This window comes from Phalangium opilio, unplaced genomic scaffold, assembly GCF_054372755.1.
Source record: "Phalangium opilio isolate 3A_F unplaced genomic scaffold, DU_Popi_V2 ptg000032l_1, whole genome shotgun sequence".
NCBI lineage: Eukaryota > Metazoa > Arthropoda > Arachnida > Opiliones > Phalangiidae > Phalangium > Phalangium opilio.
Genome location: NW_028324159.1, coordinates 3108146 through 3121810, shown reverse-complemented (window position 1 = coordinate 3121810; position 13665 = coordinate 3108146). Strand labels below are relative to the sequence as shown.

The window sequence follows — 13665 nt, the reverse complement described above, 5'->3', positions numbered from 1 at the left end:
AATTCACATCTGAATTTATAGATTTTTTAGTGAATTCACGGAATTCATTAGCGAATTCGAGTATCAATTCTCGAATGTTTAAGTGAATTCAGGGAATTTACTGAATTCATCAATGCTTTAAATGAATTCACTAAATCAAAAAGAGATCTCACCGAATTCATCAGTAAATGCGTAAATTTTGAAGTGAATTTACGGAATTCATCAGTGACTTTGTAATGTTGAAGCGAATTCACGGAATTTATCAGTGAATTTGTTAATTTTGAAGTGCGTTCCACGAATTCGTCTTTGACATTCCACTATTCAAATGTTTTAAGTGAATTTTCGGTAAATAATTTAGCGATGGACTAGTCACATTAGGAGTCTCTGTACACCGATTACGGGTAAAATCATTAGAAATGAAATGTGTGTACACGGCTGTACCTTTGACTGTACTTAAAGGATTACACGTAAAAGTGAAATCCCTGCCCTTGGCAGTGGTTAAATAAATGATAAGACTTTACTAGTCATCGTTGTACAGGTACTTTTCTAGCGACTAGTCCCTCGATAAGTTATTTGTAAATACTTTTACTGTAAGGGATGGTTAATAACACAAACATATTTTTATAAGAAAGGGGCTCTCGATAGAACTTACTAGATTGCACCCGTTTGAAAAATTTAAATCTAGAGTGGTAACCATGGTGACAGGAAGGATTTTCTTGTGTTTTTGCCACCTGTTCTCTATAGGCTTACCAATAAATGCTATATTTTTAACACCCTTGAACAATAAATGTTATAATAATTAAGGTCCTTTTCTAATATATTGATTGTATTACAGGTCAGGTTAGGTTAGCTTAGCTTCGGTTCGGTTCGGTTACAATAGAGGCTTGCTACTAAACTTGTGATTTGGCCATCGCAGTGTCATTATTTTTCTTGGAATGTGTACGCCATTAAAAATATATCGTTAAATAGCTGCACTGAAAATTTTAAGATTATAAAACCGCACATTTTGGCGGTCATATGGGATTCGGCCCAATGGGCCAGGAGCTGCGTTTCTACCACGTAAACTTTATTGTGTAAACGCAATTTTAGTTCAAAACTGTATTGAAAATATGACATATTTTACCAAAAAAAACGTAGAAAAATCATGATTAAGAAACTAACTGAAAAAGTTCGGAGAAAAGTAACATTAGACCAATAAGACACACTGCAAGAAGGTATAATCCTAATTTGAAAGAAAGTGCTTTTAAAATTAGTTCTATACCTTTAATACTAACACATTTGGTAAATGAATACCGAAAAAAATAAATGCCGTGCCCAACAATTAAGGACAACAATTAGAAATGGCGAATGGCTGGGCATCACCCCAAGGGTTTTCGCGACATCTGCCACTCTGCATGTATACAAATCTAAGAAAATTGGTTCAAGAGGTTTTATAATCTGTTACTCTGTGACATAGGAAATTAATCTTTATTTTAAAATCTACCGAATCTAAAAGCTTCAATCCTTTTAATGTAATATAATATATTGTAACACACCTTTCGTTCAAATATCAGAACATTTGGAAAATTTGATTCAAAGAGACTGAATTTACAATTATGACACTATTAATTACTTTTTATTAGCACACCTCACACAGAAAAAACATCGCTTAGGTTTCAAACACATTTTTCACATCTAAACATATTCCTAAACTAAACTTTCGAACCAAACGTCTAATATTTAAGCACTTAGGCGTTTGGAACCTAATTACTTAAAACTATAAACAGCTGTTACACGTTTAGGGACCACCAAAACTTTATTTTATGATCGGTTTCGGAAACTAAACATTTTCATAAACGCCGTGTTTAGATTTAAAACCATCCGTTTACGACGACCTCTGGTGTATAGGCGCTACCGGTTAGGTTTTAAACACCACGTGGTAATCTCAGGCGTTGGAGTACCACCGACATTTTACTTTTTCGTCTGGCTCGAACATAGATTACAGTTGTGGAACAGGAAAGGCTAAATTTATCTACATTTATGGTGAGTATATTCTAAAAATAATTATTGGAAAATATACCCTGTATATTAGTATAAGATTATTATATACTAAATGTAAAACTTCAATCGTGTTTAAGTCAGAATAATCAAATTCTTCAGAGTGAAACAGTAAGCCTTGGTCAGAATTTAAGGGGGGGGCTCTAACCTGTAAGACTTAACGGAGACCGAAGTATCATTAATTATGAACACTACTATTTCGTGAAACATTTTCGTCTTCTGGTCTTCAACAATAATATAAATATCTAAAGTAATATACGAAAATAAGCAGCTCTGAGTTGCAGTTAGCCCAACTGGCTTTCGAGGAAGAATTACTAAAAGTGTTTGTTGAAATCTTGGAGCTAATTCAGTTTCAATATTTAGTTAACCTTCAGTTGCGTTTAATTACAAGCAATTAAGTTTAAAATTTGATTGAATTTATATCAGTTAGCTCAAAATTTTGACTGAATTGAATCCAGTCGGCAGCAGTCGGTTAATCTTAAAGGGAGGGTGAAGTTGAAAATCAAGTGATTTTTTTATCGATTCTTCTACTAATTATAAGACCAGTCTGCATAGTGAAAGATTCAGGAAATACTTCCAAATGATTTTATAATTCAAAATAGGTTGAGATTTTAAGAATAATTTTAAAGAAGGACCTCCAACCAGTCGCGTAACGCCCTGCCTTTTTATTAACAAAATTTTCGTGGCACGTTCCGTGTCGAATGAAATTTATCACGAGATTTGATCAAATTTGCGCGCGACTTAACGTGGCACGAGACATGGAGCGTGCCATGTGAATTTTGTTAATGAAAAGGCAGGGCGTTACGCGATTGGTTGGAGGTCCTTCTTTAAAATTATTCTTAAAATCTGAACCTAATTTGAATTTTAAAATCATTCGGAAGTATTTCCTGAAGGTTTCACTATGCAGACTGGTCTTATAATTAGTAGAAGAATCGATAAAAATCACTTAATTTTCTACTTCACCCTCCCTTTAATGGGATCTTAATTGTGTATAACTTTATTCATTGAATCTTAAATTGAGTGTAACTTAAGTGAGTTAATCTTAAGTTTTGTTACTCTAATATCGGTACCGATACTAAGACAGTGTTAACGGATGAGTTAATCTTCAACTTGATTAGATTTTATTGAGTTAATCTTCAACTTGATTAGATTTTGATGAGTTAATCTTCAACTTGATTAGATTTTATTGAGTTAATCTTCAACTTGATTAGATTTTGATGAGTTAATCTTCAACTTGATTAGATTTTGATGAGTTAATCTTCAACTTGATTAGATTTTGATGAGTTAATCTTCAACTTGATTAGATTTTGATGAGTTTATCTTCAACTTGATTAGATTTTGATCAGTTAATCTTCAACTTGATTAGATTTTGATCAGTTAATCTTCAAATTGATTAGATTTTGATCAGTTAATCTTCAAATTGATTAGATTTTGATCAGTTAATCTTCAACTTGATTAGATTTTGATCAGTTAATCTTCAACTTGATTTGACTGTTATCAATTAATCTTCAACTTGATTTGACTGTTATCATTTAATCTTCAACTTGATTTGACTGTTATCAATTAATCTTCAACTTGATTTGACTGTTATCAATTAATCTTCAAATTGATTATTCTCAAGTTTACGAGTTTGCCTTCTTAACTTTTCAGTCAAGGGTGCTTTAGGCCTACTTGAAAACGAGTTTAAAAACAATTTGGTTAATTGCCTTGTAAAAATTTGAAACAGTCGCCATAGCAGAGGATGTAATATAATTAGGGAATTACGCTGGAGCAGTTTCAGTCAAATTCACGGTTCACAAAAAAGCATTCATCGTTTGGTGGCGCTGCCAGGAATGATACTACAAAGGAAAAGTTGCAACTATTTTCCCCTAAGATCTGGCAGATTCAAAGGTTAATAGGCCGTTTTAAGGCTTGCTAATTAGATATTAAAGAGCTCCTTGACTTCATAGATAATAAGTGAAGTTTCATATCCATTCCGTAATATTATTTGTGTTCTAAATTTATCAATCATGGATCAAGTGTCTCTCAAGATTTGTCAGTATTGTGCATATTATACTAAATCTGATGAAGCTCTTATCGTTATCATAAACACTTGGGCCACCTTTACCTTCACTTGTAACTTTTGTGGGGCAGTTTTCAAAAATGCGAGTTCATATCGTAGTCATAAATTTAGAAAACATCCTGAACGTGATGAGGATATACCAATTTCACCAGCTGGTGAATTTCAACCCGCATTTGAAGAGGTTGATAGAAATTTTACTATCGATCCCAGTAAACAGCAATTTATTGAAGCGTCATATGTATTGAATTTAAAAGAGAAACATGGACTATCAGATGACTTGATAAATGACATCATGAATATGACGTCCGAGCTTATAACTACGTATAGTAACGAAATTATTTTAAATCAGGCTGAAAAACAAGAACCTTTTAAAGGATTAGAAACTGCTTACAAAAGATAGAAATTTTTCATGTCTTCAATGAATTATGTAGCACCTTTACCAATCAAGATGGGAGATTATGATAAACCATCAGTCTCTCAACCCTCGGCGAATAAGAATAATGTTAAAACTGTATTTGGCTTTTACGTTCCGTTCCTGACTTCTGTCTAAAAACTATTATTAATGCCTGAAATAGAAGAAATCATAGAGGAAGATTCCATTTTTGAATCAGCAAATTCTGAAATAATTTGTGACATATTTGATGGTGCGGTCATGAAAGCCAAAAGTTCCTCAAAAGAACCAACTGATCGGGAGATAAATTTGCTCTTCGCGTTATACTTAGATGATCTCGAACTTGCAAATCCAATTGGTGCCCACGCGAAAAAGCACAAAGTCACGGTTTTTTATTGGCAGTTGTTAAGTGTTCCGCCATATTTACGATCCAAGTTAACTTCAATGCAACTGCTTGCAGTTGCTAAACACAAAGATGTTAAGTCATTTGGATTGAGCGCTTTACTGAAGAATTTCAACACAGATTTAAAGGAATTATTTATTGGTGTTAGCTGCAACGTAAATAGTGTCAAGAGAAAAGTGAAAGGGAAGTTAGCCTATGTCCTAGGAGATACTCTAGCTGCACAAGAAATTGGAGGTTTTAAAGAGGGTGTTGGAACTGCCTTTAAATTTTCTAGAACTTGCGAGATAACAAAGCCTGATATTAATCAGTCATTGGTATCTGAAACGTTTTCTCTTCGTGACAAGCAGGAACATAATGATAGGCTAGAGGCTTTAGAAAGCTGATCGAAGAAAGCCAAAATTTATTGGTCTAAGCAATATGGTGTTAATGGCAAAAGTCCACTTTCAGAAATGCCAGACTTAACTTTAACGCAAGACCTTTTACATGATCCCATGCACGTTCTACTCGAGGGAGTTGTAAAGTACGAAAGTAAACTAATGCTTCACCACTTCATATACCAGATAAAACTGTTCACCCTCGCTGAGCTAAACTATTCAATTCAATCATTCAATTATAGCAAAGTAGAAAAAGAGGTGAAACCATCGCTGATAGAAAAAAACATCTGGAAAAATCGGGAGACCTAAAACAGACTGCGTCAGCAATGAAAACTTTGCTATTACTTATGCCATTAAACATAGGGTCTGAAGTACCGAAAAATAACCCACATTGGCGAAATTTTCTACTACTTACTCAAATAACACAATTATGTCTATCTTCCATTGCCAACAAGAGCGCAATTTAAACCTCAAATGCTTAGTCGCTGAACATAACGAAAACTTCCAAATTCTCTATCCCAACTCAAACATTTCACCAAAAATGCACTATTTGGTACACTTTCCTGAACAATTAAAGAACTATGGCCCCTTGAGATTTCATTCATGTATGAGGTGGGAGAGCAATCACTCTTACTTCAAAGACAAAAGGTGGCGCTGTTTTAAATCTGTTCCTAAAACAATGGCTTTTATGCATCAGCGATGGCTTTGTCTTTAACAAGGTGATGGAAATGGTGGGAAAAATCAACATTTTCTTGGTGACGTGGATCTTGTTAATGAAGGCCACGAAATTGGTATTGAAAATGATTTAAAACGCTCATTACGTATGTTTGATGAAAATGCAGACGAGACGTTTACCATGCTTGTCAGTCCATCAATAACGGTTTACGGTCATTTGTATGAAAAAGACACAATTTTGGTGCAGAAATACACAGAAGAAGCTGGACCAGCTTTTATGATTGTTATCAATACCTATAAAATTAAAAGACCATCTTGCGGAGAAACGTTTTTAATTCCAATTAAGAAACTTGCTTTTAAGTGGCCTCAAATTTGCCATTATATGGACGGCAAGTTCTTGGTACTGCTGTACAACGCCCCAAATATAGAGCTGTGTTAATCAACCACCTCATTTTCTATTGCGTGGTGTGTATAATCTCTCAATTCTCGTAGACATTTTTTTATTTCTGGAATATTGAAACATTTATGCATGATTAATTTGCCCAACACGGGCTTAATTGTAATATGTTTTTTAAATGTATGTGTTTTACCATTTTTATTAATGTCACAATCTCTTTTGACACACAATTATGATTACAGGTACATATTTTAAAATATATTTGAAACAAATGTCTCTTTTCAAAATTATCAATTTGAAAAGAGAAATTAAGAAGGCTATTTTTGCTCAGGATTTTGAAGATTTTATTGATCAAGGTAAATTATTCTGGTAGTACCCTTCGTTTAGAAAGTTATACGGTTTGGTTATATTCCTTTTCAGGATGTTCAAAATTAAACATTTTGCGAACCCCTTTTGTAAAAATTGTCTTGGAAGGAGATGGTGCCGAAATAGATGATTGGAGTGTTCTCATACATTGTTGCGCTCACCAAATAATGATATTGGGTGAAGGGGAAGTGTATAGATCTTCAAATATGTCATCAATTTCTCAAGATTCTAACCTCTTACAACGTCAGGTATGTTTTGTGTCCTACTCAAGAATCTTTCGGTCAATCCTATCATTGTGGTATATTTAACAAACCATATGCTTAGACTGTTTTAGTCGAGGATCGCAACGCCGATGATTTTTCAAACGAAGAGAATATTTCCGTAATTTCTGCCAGCTCTTCAAGTGCGTTACACGAGGAATTTTCAGCTGGAGCTTCATCATCACAAGAGTTGACGGTAAGTTTTCATTTGAGAAAAAAGCCAGAGAGCCTATCTAATTATTTTATTTGAAAGCTATTTCAGTTTCAGTTTAGTATACAACCCCATAATTAAATTTAATTTCAGGCGAGGGTAGAATCTCATACCTTACAAATAAAACTTCCTAGATTTTCGGATTACACAGAGAAGAGACTTCAAGATAAAAAACCAATGGCTATTTTCTCGAAAATTGTTAATGAACTTGCGTACGGATTACTAGCAAAACACGAGATGAATACTAGAAAAGAGTATGACTTGGTTGGACACCTCATGTTCAAAAAATATCCTTGTATTCAAGTGGACATCGAAAGCAAAGTGCCATGGGTAAGATACATTCGAAACTGAGTTGAAAGGGCGTATATGTACATTGATTTTGGACTGAAATATTAGTTATGTCTAACCACAGTAATTTCCATTTCTGGTTCCTTAGAAATTTTTGACAGACAAGCTGTCCGCTAGAATTCGGCACATAAGGTGGATGGAAAAATCGAAACTGAAGGATTGTGAAAGTTTTGGTGCTAATAAAAAGAAAATTAAATTGGCGAAAACTTTAGACGAAGCTTGTTCAGTAGAAATTCAGATGCCGGAAATATCGTACGATAGTGCATTATTGGAACTTACAGCGTTGTTTGAAGCACCTGAGTTAGATATTCCAAAGGTACTAAAATTAAATCGATCAACGTATACAAAGAGAAGAAAATGGATGCTCCAGAATAAAGTGGATCATAATTCGATATTGGATAAATTTCCTCAATTTAGTGATGTTCGTTTTGTGAGTAAAATTTCATTAGTGGTAGGAAAATGATTTTTTCTTTAAATAATTATGTTCTTCCTTTTAGCTGGAAGCGGAACTCAACCTTATTCTGAAGGTAGAGGATTCCAAGAAGATATTTCTTGAAAATTTTAAAAAACTGAAGGAAATTTTGGGAAATGAAATTTTGAAAAATCATTGTGATGATCTGGAGGATGAAGACAATAGTCAATTGAATAAAGATCTGGAACTTGTGATGTTTTTAGAGCGTAGCCTTACTACTACTGGTCGAATGAAAGGTTCCCAAAAAAATTGTGGACGCAAGAAATCGAAAAAAAATCAACCCTTTTCAATTTTAAATGTCACTCAAGTATGTTCTGTAGTTTTTTCCTAATGATATATTTTAAAAAGATTCCAATAAATGATTATACTTCCAGGACGAGTTTCCAGTTTCAAACTTAATCGACGCACCGCAATTGGTCATCGTTCAAAAAAATGGCGAAAAGCAAATATTTATCCTGTTCCAAGAACAGAAGTTGAAATGTACATTTCCATTAGTTTTGGGAGAGGCTATTTTCTCTCTGTTGGCGTATTACTACGTGTTCGATTTTTCTTATCCAGGAGTCTTAAGTCAAGTTCTTGCCTTTTACCAAGAATACGTAATAAATGACTACACCCCAAAGTCAGCATTTAAAAGGTCATACAAATATTTGAATTTTGTGGAAAAGTACTCTCTAAGTGACCTGCGTAAATAATGTTATAACTGATTGTCAATTTGCACAATCGAGTTTTTCGTGAATAAAAATTAAAAACAATAGTTTGATGAAGAATAAAAATTAAAAACAATAGTTTGATGAAGAATAAAAATTAAAAACAATAGTTTGATGAAGAATAAAAATTAAAAACAATAGTTTGATGAAGAATAAAAATTAAAAACAATAGTTTGATGAAGAATAAAAATTAAAAACAATAGTTTGATGAAGAATAAAAATTAAAAACAATAGTTTGATGAAGAATAAAAATTAAAAACCATAGTTTGATGAAGAATAAAAATTGAAAACAATAGTTTGATGAAGAATAAAAATTAAAAACAATAGTTTGATGAAGAATAAAAATTAAAAACAATAGTTTGATGAAGAATAAAAATAAATTGATGAAGAATAAAAATAAATTGATGAAGAATAAAAAAAAATTGATGAATTATATAAAAAATTGATGAAGAATAAAAAAAATTTTATGGAGCATAAAAAAAATTTGATGGAGAATAAAAAAAACTTGATGGAGAATAAAAAAGAATTTGATGGATAATAAAAAAAATTTGATGGAGAATAAAAAAAATATCATGGAGAATAAAAAAATATCATGGAGAATAAAAAAATTTGATGAAGAATAAAACATTTTTTGAAGAATAGAAACAATATTTAACTTAAATGGTTTTTCATTAACTTAGACCAACATAAAGTAAACCTAAACGACTTATAAGCAAATCACGTTTAAAACATTTTCGTCTACAAATCAAAACACGTTGGATAACTATTCACCTACCTACCTATACACGTTGGATAACTATTCACTAGATACCTAAACACGTTAAGAACCTATACGTGAGTAAAACTAAACACATTTAAAAGCTATACCCCAAGAAAAATAAACGTTGCAAACCTAAACTCCTTATAAGCAAATCACGTTTAAAACATTTTCGTCTACAAATCTAAACACGTTAAATAAATATTCACCTACCTACCTATATACGTTAAATAACTATTCACTAGTTACCTAAACACGTTAGGAACCTATACGTGAGTAAAACTAAATACATTTAAAAAATATACACCAAGAGAAATAAATGTTGCAAACCTAAACATGTGTAGTCGCTAAACACTACGGGCCATAAGCATATTCAAAAACTCTACATTTAACCGTAAACACGTTTAGGAATTTCACGTGTTTAAATCGCGTTGCATTTTGATGTTTAGGAAAACGTTTAGATACGAAACATATTTTTTTCTGTGCAGACTTCAGGACATTGGGATAAGTAGATCCGAAGATATATTCAGTCTTGGGCCTGAAGTTCTGAACCCATCATTTTGACTTTGGAAAATAATTTTTATATAAAAAAAAACTATCCACTCTAGATGCTTGAATCCTTTTTAGTATGATAAAACACGCCGAAACACGGGTCTCATTAAAATATAAGGTCATTTGGATCAATAGGGCCAAGGATCTGACCAAAAAATCTACCTCCTCCCTTAGAGCTTAGTGTTAATTTTCGGTTCCTTCAATTTTTTTTTAAAAAGTCGCGCTTATACTTGTAAATCGATGTCTTTGAACGGGCTTCTATAGCGCGAGCAGCCTGCGTCGTTGAGTGCGTGATCGAGTGGGCTATTGTCAAATCAAATACACTGATCAATACTTCTAATGAATTAAACCATAGAGGAGGGATAGGGAGAGAGAATCAGCATAGGCAGCCGTGATCCATGCGTAGTGAGAAGAGGGGAAAATGTACGGTACGCTGCGGCTCTTAACGCGCAACTTATTCACGCACAGTTGGCGTTACAGGTTCTCCTCTTTCGGGCTACCAATACTAGAGAGAAATTTCAGTTACGTAGGGGAAGGCAGAGACAGGGGCGGTCAGGACGCCCCTTGCGCGAAAGAAGTGCGTCCAAAATCTTATCGTACCAGAAATTTTTGTTACACCCCCCCCCTATTTTTTCATTTTTCGGCGGATTTTATAGAGCGCCTTTCTATCTCCCTATTTCCCTCCTCTTTGATTAAACTGGGCCCATTGGTGTTTATATTCTAGCGTTTACAAAAATATCTCATCGAAAAGATGAATACACGAAAAAAAATTAATACCAAAGAATTCATTGCGGAATACAGTGAAATCGTGTGCATACTTTAGGAATTCACGTGCATTCTTAAAGAATTCGTGCTAATTTTTCTGATTTCAAATGAATTCATGCTAATTTTCGGGAATACAATTGAATTTATTAAAAATTTTGGGAAAACGCTGGAATTCATAAGAATTCATTAGAAATTTTGGTAATACGCTGGAATTCATAAGAATTCACAAAATGTTTTCGGGGAATTCAAATAGTTTGATCAGAAATTTTGTATGAATTCATGAAATTTCTTGGGAATTCACTTGAATTCAAAGGGCTATTCTTGATTCGTTGGAATTCACTTGAATACATGGAATATTTTGTGGAATTCAGAAGCTTCTTTTTGCAATTCACATTGAATTCAGCCAGAGATGTACACCGAATTCGCGAGTTAGAAGCCCCTCGGATTAAACGGAAGTTCTATGGAACCATTATTCGCACAGCTTAAATACTAAGTGGCACCAATTACAGCAGTTCGCAAAAGGCTATCAAAGTTGCAAGAAACATCCATAGTGGTAATTTCTCGAGTAATGCGTACAGGGACGACAAATTAGGACTTGCTAAAAATGATTTCTAACTAATATTTTTTACAACATTTATTGTTCAATATAAATAGTGAAAATAAATAATTCTCTCTTCAAACATTTTAACATTTGAAATCAAATCGAATGTCCAGCTAAAAGTGGTTCGAAATTCTTCAATTACAAGAGCAAATTCAGTATAATTCTCATGAGCTTATTGCGACTCCCATTATCGGTTCAAAATGGTGTATATGGGCAATTTCGGAAGCCAGAATGATGGGGGTATTTTCCCCTTTCTAATTTCGGAATTAAGCTACGCAATATTACTATTAGTGAGTAGGGGGGCTCGTGCCCTTGCACCGATGCCAAAAGGCATATTATGCACCCACGTATTCAGGCCTTGAATTAGGGCCGTGCAGACTATTCGTTACTATTTGGTCGGACCAAATAATTTGGTCAAAATTGACGTTTACTATTCGCACCGACGAATCGAATAAGGGTTTTCAAAATTCTAGAATACCAAATAATGAGCCTCTAAAAACCGACTATTCTATAGCGGATAAAACAATGTGAAAGTGAGTGTTTTTAACAGTCTATTGACCAAATTATTTGGTATTCGCAACTAGTTTTCGAATTTTTCTGTTGATTTTGTGAATTTGAGGACGCTGTCATAGAGATAGGAACATAAATGTTATGCTCCTATCCCTATGGGCGCTGTGATAGTGTCCGCTGGACCGTGGCCTCATGGATGACGCGACCTGGCAGACACAGCCTTAAAATTCTGACGTGGCTACTGGCTGTTAAGTATTACTCCCGTTCACCGAGTCGCGTGATCTAGGAGGCTATAGCTAGAATCAGCCACTCAGTCTTTTGAAGTTCATAGACAAGGATAAACCATTAAATGTTTTAAAGGGTAATGGTTATTATCAACTTCTCGCTACGAAGCTAACTATATGGAACTTCCTAATAATAAGTCACTACAGTATAACTATTAAAAAGATAGTATCATGGACATTGAAGAGGTCATACATTGCAAAGCGAGTAGGGATATATTGACAGCTAACCTAATTTTGATTAAAATAAAACCTTTGATTCGTTCAAAAATAAGTTTTCAGCTGTTCAAAAGTACCTTTCCGTGTTCCATTATTTATAAATTTGAAATTTGGTAGAATAGTTTTATAGAAATTTAAATTTGGTCGAATTTTTGAACTTCACACTATTTGGTCAAATTATTTGGTCATTTTCCTATTCCGAGCCGAGAGATGGCTCCCAAAAACACTGCTATTTGGTATTCGACGAATACCTTAAAAAGTACTATTCGCACAGCCCTACCTTGAATAGACCCGTGGCCACAGCGTAGCGAAGAATTCGCTCCACCGTAATAGAGGAGACCCGCGAGGGTTCCAAAATGTGCGAATCTAAATATTCTAGTCTAAGCGAGGCGAAGCAGTCGCACTCGCAAAGTACGTGAGCGGATGTTTCTTCCTTCTCCTGACACGACCTACAGAGAGGGTCGTCGGCAAAACCCATCAGATGGAGGTGCCTATTAAGCCGACAGTGCCCGGTCAGAAGACCGGTGGCCAGCCTAATATCCCATCTGCTGAGCGAAATTAGGTCTCTAGCACGAGACTTGCAGGGACCATTGACTAACAGTTTTGTCTGTCTCTGGCCCTCCATGTTATGCCAAGCTACGCAATAAGAAACTTAATTTACTAAAATAAAGCATAATACCCAATTCGGAACTAGTACTAACTTACTTTATTTTTGTATGTGATGAAGCTTTCCCTCATATGGAAAACCTTATGCGCCCATACCCAGAAAGTATTTAAACTACGCGATGAAATTGTACAATTTCAGAATGTACCGCGCTCGTCGTGTTATATAGAACACTTTTGGAATAATGGTAGCCGGATGGAGAATATTCATAACCCCTATTATAGGTAGCCCAAAAATATCGATGAGATCATAAAGGCTTGCATGGTCCTAATTTCATGTTGTCTGATGAAATGGTCAAGCCTACAAACCATCGAATGTACGCACCTCCTGAATTTGCTGACACTGACGATGCGGATGGAAATGTGATAAATGCGATTTGAGAGAGATATAGTTGCTGGTGAGGTCTTGCATAATGTTCGTCAACCTGGACCAAACAGGTACATGAAAACTGCCGGCCAAATACTGCCGTTTGACGAGGGGCTGTCTAATGTCACCAGAAATGAGATCGACAAGAATTTCGTAAGAATGTTAATAAATTTATGTACAATGGATAAAAACAGAAACATTTTAAAAGAGCTCTGCTCTATTTGGCTTTATTGTTATTTTGCAGTCCCTTGTGTTTAAATTAATGAAT

At 34.3% G+C, this 13665-nt stretch overlaps 1 protein-coding gene across 1 annotated transcript; it reads left to right on the top strand.

The window, feature by feature from the left end:
• The first annotated feature begins 6231 nt into the window (after nt 1-6231).
• Nucleotides 6232-11371, top strand: LOC149685296 (uncharacterized). Its single transcript, XM_089870998.1, has 9 exons — nt 6232-6386; nt 6561-6674; nt 6739-6932; nt 7009-7140; nt 7249-7485; nt 7592-7933; nt 8001-8282; nt 8350-8594; nt 11266-11371. Exons 2-9 carry the CDS (start codon nt 6590-6592, stop codon nt 11369-11371), a joined length of 1623 nt encoding a protein of 540 aa, XP_089727124.1. The 5' UTR covers nt 6232-6386; nt 6561-6589.
• Nucleotides 11372-13665: the final 2294 nt, after the last annotated feature.